At 39.7% G+C, this 13,119-nt stretch overlaps 1 protein-coding gene across 1 annotated transcript; it reads right to left on the reverse strand.

Moving 5' to 3' along the window:
* Window positions 1-1,279: 1,279 nt before the first annotated feature.
* On the reverse strand, window positions 1,280-10,433 carry LOC147191204 (transmembrane protein 106B-like). The gene is made up of 10 exons (XM_086136386.1): window positions 10,353-10,433; window positions 10,032-10,085; window positions 9,853-9,925; window positions 8,072-8,275; window positions 6,905-6,968; window positions 6,378-6,537; window positions 5,182-5,322; window positions 5,052-5,101; window positions 3,876-3,929; window positions 1,280-3,782 (listed from the first exon to the last, which is right to left on the reverse strand). The coding sequence occupies exons 4-10, from the start codon at window positions 8,265-8,267 to the stop codon at window positions 3,647-3,649; spliced, it is 801 nt and encodes a 266-aa protein (XP_085992512.1). The 5' UTR covers window positions 8,268-8,275; window positions 9,853-9,925; window positions 10,032-10,085; window positions 10,353-10,433; the 3' UTR covers window positions 1,280-3,646.
* Window positions 10,434-13,119: the final 2,686 nt, after the last annotated feature.

Raw genomic sequence — 13,119 nt, forward strand, 5'->3', positions numbered from 1 at the left:
AATCAGTCACTCAACTATTTGTTTGTTAAATTAGGGTTAAAGGTTCTTTTTTTCCAGACAATGGTCTTTTTCTGGTGAAGATTCTCTTCAACTCTTACCAGGCTGACAGTTTCGGCTGTCACTTCAGCCTTCATCAGAGCTGTCACTGCTTCCTTGTGACGCGTCTTCAAAACAGCTATTGGTTTCATACCTGTCAACTTTTCGGAGCGCCAACCTGTATAAACTACCAAAAAAATCCATATAGAGAGCAAAAAATCCTTATAACATACCAAAGCATTTTATGTCAAAATAACGGCACAGAAAAAACCCCACGAAATTTTCAATGATATTTATTGTAGATCTCCATAATACAATGTCTGGTTAATGTCTAATCACCATTCTACTTAGTGGCATTACTGTGTTCAGAGTTGTATTCCGGAAATGAAAGCATTCGAGTAGACGAGCACCGTTCTGGGCAAAAGCAAACGGAACTACCTGTCAGGAGGGGAAAAAACCCCCAAAAAACTGAAATTTTCAGAATCCGTATGATTTGTGCGATACGTCCATATACGTAAGATTCACCACAAAATCCGTATGAACTATGGCTAAACCGTATGAGTTGACAGGTATGTGGTTTGTTGTTTGTTCCATTATTGTTGAAGTGAGTGTAAACAAGGTGACAAAATTATTGCAAAATCTCAACGTTTTTTATTACACATGACAATTTGACATTTCAGTCCAGATTTTAGCATGGACCATACCAGTTGACACGCATGATTTTCTTTCACGAGCCACATAAAATGATGTGGCGGTCCGGATCTGGCCCCCTGGGCCTTGACTTTGACGCCTGTGATTTATTGTTTTATTGTTGTATATATGATATTTGCTCCATGTACAGCACTTTGTATACAGCAGAGGTTGTTTTAAAGTGCTCGATAAATACAGTTGAGTCGAGATTGATTATTTTTGTTTTAATGGACATTTTTTTGTGGCTTTATTTTGGGCAATTTTAATATGAACCCTTTCAGGGATAGCGGTTACTACAGTGGATTGCTTTGTCATGTTATCCGGTTACAGGGTGCATGAAAGGGTTAAATTAACTTTACGATACACACAATTAGAGTCTGTAATAATTATGATGTAATTTTGCCAAATTCATTTGTCCAGGTCAAGAAAATAAAAGTGTTAGGTGGTTCAACAGATTTGGTCAACTTCATATATTGTTTTTTGTTAAAATGATCAACCAATCTAAGGTGCTGTAGGGATACGATGCTTCCGCCCGATGCCAGAACAGCAACAATTGATGTTTAAATCTGTTTATTCAACTTAAATTCCATATGTACTGATAATTCGGGAACACAGTCAAAATCCCATACAACACAATCACAAATCGATGAAACATTTTCAAAATCAAAATCGAAAACAACTTTGCCTCAACATTTGACAACTTACAGTGTATGTTAGGATTTTTTTTAAAATGCTCTTTAAATCAAGCTCTGTACAATCATAACTCTGGTTTATAGCAAGTTATTCAACGACAATGCTGAAAGGAAAAAAATCTCGACTGCTGGTTTTAGTGTAGAAACTAAACAATTGACAAATGAAGACAAAAAAAAAAACAAGGTGGCATTATTTTATAAACGAGATTAGCTGGTGATGCATCAGTGGTTATAGGTTATATTGCTTCACCAACAAAAAGCAATCTTTTACAATGATGGGGGGAAAAAAAATCAGAGCATGATCTAAAACGGTCTGAAATACTTGTACAAAGAAATCATTATCGATCGGGGTTTAGCATGTATATTTATCCCCAAAATGTCAACATCTCTACTGCAATCACTTGTGAAACATACACCCACTCCAAAAAGACCACAAAAATTAAGTACCAAAATAACAACACAGCATTAGTTATTGACTGTAGTAGTGTCCACAAAGCGCAATGTCCAGTGATTCAAGTTCAGTCAAATAAAGCCTATCGTTATCATCATATTATTTTCATAACATAACGGCCTCTGCATTCTCAAATTATCCAACAAAAGTTTGCTCCCAAAAAAGTGTGCTGGGGGGGAAATTAGCTTGCGGGAACATGATGCTGAGAGTGCAATTCAGAAAGACTTAAAGTGCATTCATGCTAAGCTTCATGGGGTTCTCATTTTCATCTGGAGCTCTCCTTCATGTATCAACAAGTGAATCTGTCTATTCTGCAACAACCCAATAGCAAACAGAGCACATGCAAATCCACACGGGAACGCCTTAGTGTGGATTCAAACGCATCACCTAATACAGTAATGGCTAACGGAAAAATTCATGAAGGCATGATACTGCTGCTTAAAATGTGTCTGCATGTCATCTTAATAATTATTTTTTTTAACTGTTGAAAAAATTAATGTGTAAAATAAATGCCTTGTGAAGTGGGAAACAACAGATCTGCAGCCCGGAATTCCAAAAAAACAATAATAAAAACGTCAGTAGTTAATCAACTCATAAGAAGGGCTCCGGGGCGTACAAAACTGCCAGGATAATACCGTATTTTCCGGACTATAAGGATTTATATTATCAAATAAATTTCCCCCAAAAATGCGACCTACACTCCAGTGCGACGTATAGAATGTTTTTTCCTTCTTAATTATGCATTTTTGGGCTGGTGCGATTTATAATTCGGAGCGACGTATAGTCCGAAAAATACGGTAGTTTGTCCCTCATCTCTTGCCGTCATATACACATAGTCAATTGTGATGCACTGCATTTGTAGAGCAATGTCACATCACTGTCCGCACTTTGTTTTGGACAACTTTTGCTCTGTATGACTTGCCAGCCTATCGCCGCACACACCTGAATAAATTGCACTTCCCACTTGAACCAATTTACAGTCTTCCATAAACCTAACATGCCACAAGTTTGGCATGCGAGGGGAAGCTGTAGTACCTGGAGACAGTTCACGCGAGCATGGGGAAGAACGCATAGAATGCACACAGGAGGGCCTAAGGCGAGATTCAACTCAGAACCGCTCAACTGTGAAGCAGACATGCTAAGCACTCAATCACCATGCGGCCACATTACCGTATTTTCCGCAGTAGAAGGCGCATACAATATTCTCAAAAGCCAACACAGCGTGCCGGATAATCCAATGCGCCTTCCAAATGGATCAATATTCTAATTTCTTGGAAGTAGTATTTTTAATGTTCTGGAAAGCGCTTTGTTTCAGCTGCAGCAGTTGTGAAGGCTCTGTATAAACAAAACTGTATTGTATTGTATTGCCTTTAGCGTGAATCCACCTAGTGGATGCATAACGCAACTGCAGTGACTATTGTAGCTTCTATTCCATGCGACTGATAATGCGGTTCGCCCTCTATATGAAAACAGTTTTAAAATAGGCCATTCGTTCAAGGTGCGCCTTATAGTGCGGAAAATATGGTAATTATTTTACTCACTCCAAACCTTCTAAGTACCTTTTTTTTTTTTCAAGTATTGTGATGGTCGTTTTCTTCAAATGTTCACAAGAGACATTACATTTGCCGAGAAGAGCTTTCCTGGGTTGATTCAGTCTGGATTTTCGTTTCTTGAAATCATACAACAAATGTGATATTCATCTGAAGGGTCGGAAGAAAATCGGACAACAGAGTAACACGATAGAACTTCAAATGCTTCGAGTGGTAGTGTCAGGTTGTTACTCGGGATGTGGGATGCTAAACGGCTTTGTCATTCCGCTGTTGGAAGTGGTGTTCCCACCGCAGTCGACATACTGGTACATCTCCTGTGACACTTGCTCAGCATGGCTGAAGTATGTGGTGGTGGCAGTCACTCTGGAGAGTGGGGTGAGAATAAGGGCAGGTTTACAGACTCCCACACCATTTCGAATGTTGGAATTGACAGAGTTAATATCCAGGACAACTTACTGCATCATGAAAACTATGTTGTGAACCTTGATTGATTGCAGGGTACAGTAGTCACTGTAAATTTCAACAAAACAGTCAAGTTAGGGACTACGTCATTGATGTCATAAGGCATTTGCTAAGGAATTAAGTGTTGGGCATCTGGCATGGGTCATTTACCGGTATGACGGTTTACAGTGGTTTTGAAAAACAAAAAGGTTTCAATGACTGCTAAAACTGTCCGTCATCGGTAATGAGCATTTCTTTTTGAGGGGACTCCAAAGCAGGCAAACTCCCGCTGCAATGATTGGTTGTTTAAAGAAATCACAAATCAAGCTCCCTCTCTGACGATAATTGGAGAGGCTTTTTCTTTTCTTTCCCAGTCCTTCTTTTCGCCTGAGTAAAGAAGGGAGGGGTGAGCAGTTACACATAACTGGGAGGAGGGGAGGAGGGATGAGGACATACGGGGAAATCTTTTTTCTATGTTGTATGGAAGGATGGATTAAAATGCATATTCCTTAAAAATTAAGGGAAAAAAACATGGTACCACTGGGTACTAGTTAGCTCCAAGGAAGGTATGAGAAGCCCAGTGATCTGTTACGGTCACGCACAGGCTGTCATTTAACTCATTCAATCGCAGCCATTTTCACTGGAGCAACCCCCTCAATCCCAGTGCTTTACTGGATTTTGACTGATCTTGCAAGGCCCACAGAATATATGGTTCTAATACTATATAAACAAAGTGAAGTTTGGACTCTCTTCTTTCAGCAGAAAAAAAACTGTTTCCATTCTTCAGCAAACGGCATTACAAAATGGCAAAAAGTTTCATGACAATGGCGATTCCTGGGCAAAAAACGGAGAAAAAGAGCTTTTTGTAAAAGCATGCATTTCAAGCACGTGAGGCACCACTGCCACCTACTGGTCGCTTTTTTTACATGATTTACAATGCAAATGGCTTATTCTTATTCACAGATTGCATCAGACCCTCCTCCTCTCTGTGACGCAAAAAAATGACAGACGTACAAATATGTCCTTGGTGGGCGGGGCTTAATTTTAAAAAGACGTACAAGTATGTCTTGTGGAATGAAAGAGTTAAATTCTCACTGCCAATGCCCAGAGTGGCATCTTAAAAACTTCCAGCACAGTGTGAATTGAATTCAAACGAACAAGAATGATAGAAATAGGCATGCAAACACTTACTATATGCTGCTCATCTCGTCCGCTATGACGGTGGGGACCGTATAGTCAATCTGACAAGAAAGAGGGGGTCGGATTTCTCACACATTGACGTTTGGGATGCACGTTACATAAGCTTTCATCTGTGGGGTACCTGTTTCATGTCGAGAGGGCCGATGGCAGTCGTGTTCATCATACGAGTTTTGCCAATCACGGTGTTGACGAACTCCACTTGGGCTGTGATGTTGGCCACCTCGACTGAGTAGTAGTTGTTATTGGTGATGTTGAGAGTGTTCTGAGGAGAAACACAAAAGTATCATCATCATCTTTAGAAGAATGAGTGGTGTCAATGTTTTAATTCTAAAGTTTGGAACTGATGTGATTTTTTTTTTATGTGCAAGTGTATACAGCAAAACTCCTCTACAACGAAATCATGTTTGCAGCAAGACATTTTTCACAGCAGGGTTTTTTTTACTGTAGCAAATTTGATCTAAGATGTAAACACAGACACGCATACACAAACGTATGTGTACCCATTATTTTTATTCCAATAGCGCATAAGTATGAGCACACACTTATTTGACACTTCATATAGTCAGTGTAGAAAGAAAAGAAGGGAAAGAAATTGCGAAATTTACGATCAGTATTCACTTTCATTTACATCAATTTCTTGGAGAATGTCTTTTATTTTGCTTCCTCCGTCTTTCATTTTGATCACTTTTAGCCTCTCTTCCAGCGTCAGAGCTCTTCTTGTCTGAGCTGCTTGACATCCAAAGGTCCGTTTTGTAGCCATTTTAGCAATCCAACGTTGATGCTGCATCTGAATCAAACAATAACAAATATTTCCTGGACTACTGCGCATGTGTAAACCAGTGTGTGGTTGCTGTTGCCGTTTCCGAACGAAGCAGTAGAGGTCGCTGTTGGATTAAACTTCATTGTAGTGAATCTCTTCGCGAGGCAAGAGCAGAAAAAAAGATTTCGTATAATGCAACAGGTTTTTTTTTCATTGTGTGGGGGGCAGGAGAGTGGGAATGGTGTCAATGCATGAAGATTTTTTTCATATTAGGGGGTATTTTCGCCCATGTAGGTTTCGTTGTAGAGGAGTTTCACTGTGCAGCACATTTGACAATAAAGTTGTCCTTGATACTTGATAGTAAATGCGCAACATCTTTGGCACTTTATAAAACCATTTTTTTTACATTGTCTTTTATTCCATTTCATTATATGTTTATAAGTTATAGTGTGATTTGTCTTTACACATTGAAAAATTGGTTGTTTTGTGGGGGCACGAAAATGGTTTGCAAACCCATTAATAAATTCAGACCGTAGAAAAGAAACTTCCTTACTGACCGTGATGTTCAAATAGACACTCTGCTTCTCTTTGTCATAGCCGACGTAAACCGACTTCACCCCGACGTAGGTCACGTCGATGGATCGAGGGAAGAGGAAAAATACCGCCAAACTGGATAGCAGCAGGCAGACAACAACCGATGCGGTGACATACAACTTCCTGCGAAAGACACAAGACGACGTCATAGGTCCCCAATGAAGGCATCGACATCATACAAATGGATTATTTTCTCGGATTCCGATAACCCGAAACCAGTTTGCAGGGCAGAAACGTGATGTTTATGTAATTTAAAAACACACAAACAGCACAATTATTTTCTTCAGATGTGACTCATAACTATATGTATTTATCCTAGTAAAAAAAAAAACTAATTTAAGATGGTTTCACAGTTTAGGTTACCGCCAACAATAAGAACTTTTCTGCAAATCCAGTCATAGAAAAATATTGTTACAGCTATGAGCACAATGCTGACAATGCTCTCGTAGCCATTTTCAGCCGCTATGCACACAAAGATAAATATACATACGTTCTCCTAGGGCGAAGCCTTTGGTCACTGTATGGAATTAACGCCACAAGTTGATTTTCCTGTCCTGCGGAAAGAAAAATGACCCCCCCACAAAAAGTCCTCAAAATTCTACACACAACATACACAGTGATAACTGATGCCATTGATGTGATATTCATGTCAATGTACCGTACTTTCCGCACTATAAGGCGCTCCAGAGTATTAGGCGCACCTTCAATGAATGGCCTATTTTAAAACTGTTTTCATATATGGGGTTGGAACGAATTAGGGCATTTACATGGAAAACGCGTCTCTACTTACAAAATTTTCCAGCTAAGAAATTTCTTCCTGAATCAATTAATTTCATAAGGTAGCACTGTGTAAGGTGCATGGAATAGAAGCAACAAAAGTGGCTGCGGTTGCATTATGGATCCACTAGATGGAGCTACACGAAAAGGAATACATTACAATACAATGCAGCTTTATGGAACGCTTTCATAACCGCTGCAGCTGAAACAAAGCGCTTTACAGAACATTTAAAATACTACGTCCAAAAATCAGAACATTGATCCATACGCAGCTCCCTCAGGATGTAGCATGAAGCACAACACGAAGTCCATAAAAATACAGGGTTCATTCCTTGGCATAAATAAAAATGGCAATACAAAACAATAAATGAAGACAATTAATTCAACAAAAAGGCACACAAACCTCGTGGGCTCACGTCCACAAGCGTATAAATATCCTTAGAGGTCTTGCTTGTCTCCTTCTTCCTTCGTTTAGTCAGTACTTAACGATGCTTTTGGTCTTGTCTTCGTTTCATAAAGGCTGCGCAGAGCTCACAAAGTAGTTCTGCATTTGAGTGTGTGTGTTGGCAATTCGTGTCGGGCAGAACCCTTTTAGGTTACAATTGGTTCCTGCTAATAATTGCCACAGATGGCATAGGAACAGTAAAAGGGAAACAACCCTATGGGGAATAAAAAGAGACGGTAACACTACACATAAAGCACACCAGATTATAAGACGCACTGTTGGCTTTTGAGAAAAATGAATGCTTTTAGGTGCGCCTTATAGAGCGGAAAATACGGTATTTCATTTCCTTGTGCTGAAATTTCACACTGGCACAAAATTAAGACAAAGCTTTTTGGGTTAGCTCAATTATTTCAACACACCACAAGCAAGGGTTACCTCTCGGGATCCTTCCAGTACCCTGACACGTAGGACACGTCACACTATCTCGTCCCGTAAACTCCACGTATGGAAATTGGGAAACATCACCACCCTTCTCATCTTCTGTTGGACTGTCTTCTAGGTGAGAGGTGAGGGCATCCTGACCCTCATGATACGTCATCTGTTCCAGGAAATGGGAAAATGGCTTCCCCATCGTCACACCTGGAAATGTAAAGGTGGGCAGTCTGAGAATGGGTTGTTCAATGTGCCTGTGAAAATGGTGTGATTTATTGCATAACAGTATTGTTTGTAGAAACGATGCATCTAAATTTGATTCAATAGTGTTTTGTTCATGATGTTTAAAGTTTAAATTGACGTTTTTTTATAGTTCAAAATTGCACGGCGGCCGCCTCCAGCGAATTTTGTGCCGCTCCCAGCCGTATAGATTGATATCGCTCAAAATAGCGTAAAGCTGCACCTCTGCTGATTGAGGGATAGATGTCCCTCTGTGGCAGCGACATATTTTAACTGCAGTTGCAGCGTTACGCCACTATGGAGGCACTGCATCAACAGTGGTGCAAACCAAACACCTGAAGCAAATACCGAAGAAGAAACTGATCAAATCGCATTTTTTTCCCCCTGTTAGTCGGTTATATCGACATCCTGATTTCCCCTTGCAGATAAATATTACCCGTCTCTTGCATCCAAGCATGTCGAGTTTATTAACAGAAAAGTTTCCTTTGTGTCAGAGGAATGTATGTAATATGATTTTTGGCGTTACAGATATGGCGGGGAAAATCAGCCACTCGCGAAAGAGAGCAGAGAGATGAACGCAACAGGCAGTTAAAATGTAATAATTCATGGTGGTGACAACACGTGGAAATCTGGTCTGAAACACTGGTGATAGTGCGAGCCGGAATGTAGCACAGGATGAGTCGGCGAGGCCACATCATTCCGTTTCCCATTAGTAGCATAACAACGCAAATTCAAAGTGTGGGTTATTGTGACATGAATTTTTATTCCCCTTTTCCATTTTGTCTTAAAAACACATGAGTCAATGGCTTTGACAAGCAGTGTCTAAATGAATTTACCGGGCTGATGAATTTGCCATAGCCACTGTGCCCCCAACACAGCAGGCAATCGATGCCTCCCTTGTGAGATAGCCATTAATCAATTACAGGCTGGGCACATTAAAAATACATCAGGTGACCGCCATTCACAATTTTCTAATCTAAAGCAGCAGAAGAGAAGGAGAAGTATGTTAAAGATGGTATAGTATCGTTTCGATCGATGGTTTATGATTTTTATTCATTCATTTTTTTTTTAAATGGAGGACACCGCAACCAGCTGTTGAGGCACAGGTGGACAAGGACCACACAGCGCTTGAAGGCTGCTTCAAAATAATCTGAGTGTCTCAAACAAAAATGGCCACACAAGATAATAAATGAATGCTTTAACATAATAGTAGTAGTAATATTCTTTTCGAAACTCTTAACTGAAGGTTCTGTTTGGAAGTGCTCTATAAATACAGTTGAGTTGAATTGAAAGTGTATTTTCTGTAAAAAGAAAGTGAGTCTGTTGAAATGTATAGAATACATTCCCAGTTATGGCGCATGGTCAGGATGATATCACCTCTGAATTAATTTGAGCCAGGAAAACCCTTGCATTGGTTTGGCTCTAAAATACCTCCGTATCAATGCTAGTCGAGGGCAAATATTATCATTTGAAATGGTCCAGAAAGAAATGAAGCGCCAGTCTGAGATGAAGTAAAATAAACGACAGGACGAGATTCCCTTTACCAAGATGGTAGGTAGTCTTTGACTGGGTCGGGTGCCAAGTGGAACGGGAAAAAAAACCTTCCGTTAACTCGCGCTGCAGACAAAACAAAATGCAAAATCGGTTGTCAGACACTGTGCACGAACATGTCAAATGTGCATTCTGCAATGTTTTTAACACTCAAGATGTGATGCTAGCGCACCTTGTTAGCTCGATGATAAGTGGCAAAAACTATCTTCAACCACCCGCTTTGACACTGAAAACACCAAAACACACAAAATTAAAAATACAGTACAGTCAGTACAGTACATCCAACGCGTCCGTTTGACCAGAGAGATTTAGATTAGAGAGATGTCAGCTGTATGAAACATAGCCATCATAAATTTGCTTTACGATGTAAGCTAACAAAGTAAACAACAAAATGCGCGTTCACTGTTTTGTGTTAATAACATCCGAGATTATTGATTCATTACATATAACTCAATGAACAAAACTGATTAAAAAAAAAGATTGAGGATTTTACCTGTAAATGCGTCAGCAGGTTAGTGAGTGGGTCCGTGTTTTGTTTACTACCCTCGAAACAGACATGCGCGAGTAGGCTGACTCATCTTCTTCTCTTAGCGTTTAATGGCAGTTAAATTTTAAGCGCCATCTAGTGGTACGGAATACGGCTCGCGTACCATTCACCTACCAGTACACAGTATTGAAAACACAAATAGACAAATCACACAAACGAACACTTAAAACACATATACAGTATATTATTCGTAAATTCAATAACTAAATGACCTCATATTTTATGCGACCAGAACTGTTGTCTTTATAGACACTATACATTTGACAACATTAATATTTATGTTCCATAAAATTGCATTTTTTGAAAACACCAGTCATATTTCATCTTTCCGGAGCATAAATTTGGCAATTTAATCCTATTATTCAATTTTTATTGTTACTTCGTGTATTATGCCTTTCCAATTTTAGAAGTGTACTTATAATTGATATGTAAAAGTACTTCTTCAATCCTTTGGAGAGAAATGTTCGACCCATAGTATAGTCCGATGCAATTTTACGAAATAAAACAGTATGAGTCAAATAGAGACAAAGTTTCTCAGCTTGATGCCCTCAGGGGAAATGTTTCTTCCCCAGGATCTGTCCCAGTCAATCATTGCAGAATTCTACCCTCCTTTCATTAAAACTAAACATGCAATGCTGAACAATATGACTGGTTTGTGAGATTTTTTTTCCTTGGGCTGGACATGTGGTAACGTGGTGCAACACGCTTCGGTCACACCTGCGCAGGAAGTAGACATCCTCCCTGATTTCCATTGTTTGGTTACAATGAAGGCCAGCTTGGTGCTAATGAAGCCACACTGGCTTGCCTGCAATGAGCTTCAGTTTGTAGCTAGTGCATGGAAATGCGTTGTGGAGTCCCTCCTAAACCGGTAATTATCGCCTCCACGGTGGCGAATAAGCTTCACTTCCGATGAATATCATTCTTATGAACGGATGATGAGTTGTAATTAACAGAAGAAAGAGAAGCGATGCTAATTGTTAAGCAATCACGAAAGGTAATTGTGAAACACCGAAATTTAGTGCTCGGGTGATTGATGACACTTTTCATGCAACTCTGGTTGAAAACACATAAAAGCAGAAAATAGAGAACTTTGAACAACGAAAGAGCAGGCAAATTACGTTTTTGGAGAGAAAATTGTACACAATTATGTGAGACAGCTAAAGAGGACCGGAAACCAGAAATGTATGACATTATGACATACAGTAATCCCTCGTTTATCACGGTTAATGGGGACCAAAACCACCCGCGATAAACGAAAATGGTAACGACCAATTAACATCTACAGGTAAAAAAAACAAAAAACAATTATTTTTGTGAATATGTATGAAAAAATCCACGATGCACTGAAGCTGCGATAAACGAACCGCGAAATAGCAAGGGATCACTGTACTTCTGCCGGGAGGAGTGGCCTGTAAACTTAAAAGTAGGGCTCACTTGTTAGATGGACTTTTTGAGGCCGATGCCGATTTTTGACAGAAAAAAAAAATCCTGGTTATGGATTAATCGGACGATTAATGAAAAAAAAAACCTATTATATGTAAAATGGTGAGAGTACCTCAACGTTATGCTACTGTAAAAATTTTAAGGGGATTCCAAAAACTGAAGACACCAGTTACAATTCAACATTGATTGATTTATCCCAAAAAAATGCACCAAAAAAAGGAGAGTTTGGATTCCAAACCGCACCTGATATTTAACAGTGCTTATAAAATTGAAGAAATATTCAAAGATAAGAACGTGTGACCTATGGTTTTAAAACAGTCAGACTTTCAAAGTAGGGTGTAAAAGGTGACTTTGGGTTCCATCAAATGTTTCTATTTTCGATAGTGGGTAGAAAAATTGCATCGAAAACTTCATGCATAATATTGTTCCAGCGCAGGACTAGATATCAGAAGCTAAAGTCAGGCATGTAATACATTGAGCCACACAGACAGCTGCCAAAACTAAGTAGGGTCTATTTTTGACGGCTGTTCCTAAATTTGTTGAAAATTTCAGGTCCTCAGATGAAGTCACGGATTGGCGCTCACTTGATAGAGCACCCAGCCCATATTTTGAGGTTATCGCCCTCTTTTCAAAACTTTCCCGACCTAATCCTGTCTTTTTTTTCCAGCTCCCCTGTCCATTGTTGCTATTTAATGTTTATTTGTTCATATTTACCTGCCATTATTTTTAGCTGTGTGTGTTTCAATTAGAGGTAAGATCAGGCCTAAAAAAATCCAACCCGACCCGGCCCGCGGGTATTAAAGCCCGACCCGACCCGTGCCCGACCAATTAACTTGATTTGCAGGCCCGAGCCCAAAGCAAACCCAAAATTTCATATTTTATTTGTGAGGACTCGGAAGGAGGAGGGGTCATTTCTGATAACTAAGCCTGTCTTTTGGAACGAAATCTAAGTTAAACAAGACTGTATAAACATTTACATCTTTATTATTTCTGTTTCTGCAGAGGGTACATTAACCGAGAATTTTCCATCAGGGAGAGAGGGAGAAAAAAACCCATGCTCGAACTACCCTCATTTTGAGGATAGTTTGAGTGAGGCAAAAAAACTCCTGCACAAGCATATGACAGTTACAACAGGTCACAAGACATAAACAATGAAGACGGTGAATCAAGGGAATGTATGAGGGAGGGGGTGATGGTGGGGGACTAGCTTCCGTGCGTACTTTCATCAGGGGAAGGTCGAGATAGCAGATGTTGTTTTGGTAGCGGGCTG

This window comes from Hippocampus guttulatus, chromosome 18 (genome assembly GCF_054856545.1).
Source record: "Hippocampus guttulatus isolate MCC_2025c chromosome 18, RoL_Hgut_1.0, whole genome shotgun sequence".
NCBI classification, from domain to species: Eukaryota; Metazoa; Chordata; class Actinopteri; order Syngnathiformes; family Syngnathidae; genus Hippocampus; species Hippocampus guttulatus.

Coding starts and splice junctions, on each gene's coding strand:
- LOC147191204 (XM_086136386.1), bottom strand. CDS start 8,267: ATGGGGAAGCCATTTTCCCATTTCCTGGAACAGATGACGTATCATGAG. Junction 6,969..8,071: donor TACTGGAAGGATCCCGAGAG/GTAACCCTTGCT, acceptor TTCTTTCCGCAG/GACAGGAAAATCAACTTGTG. Junction 3,930..5,051: donor GACGAGATGAGCAGCATATA/GTAAGTGTTTGC, acceptor TGAAATTTACAG/TGACTACTGTACCCTGCAAT.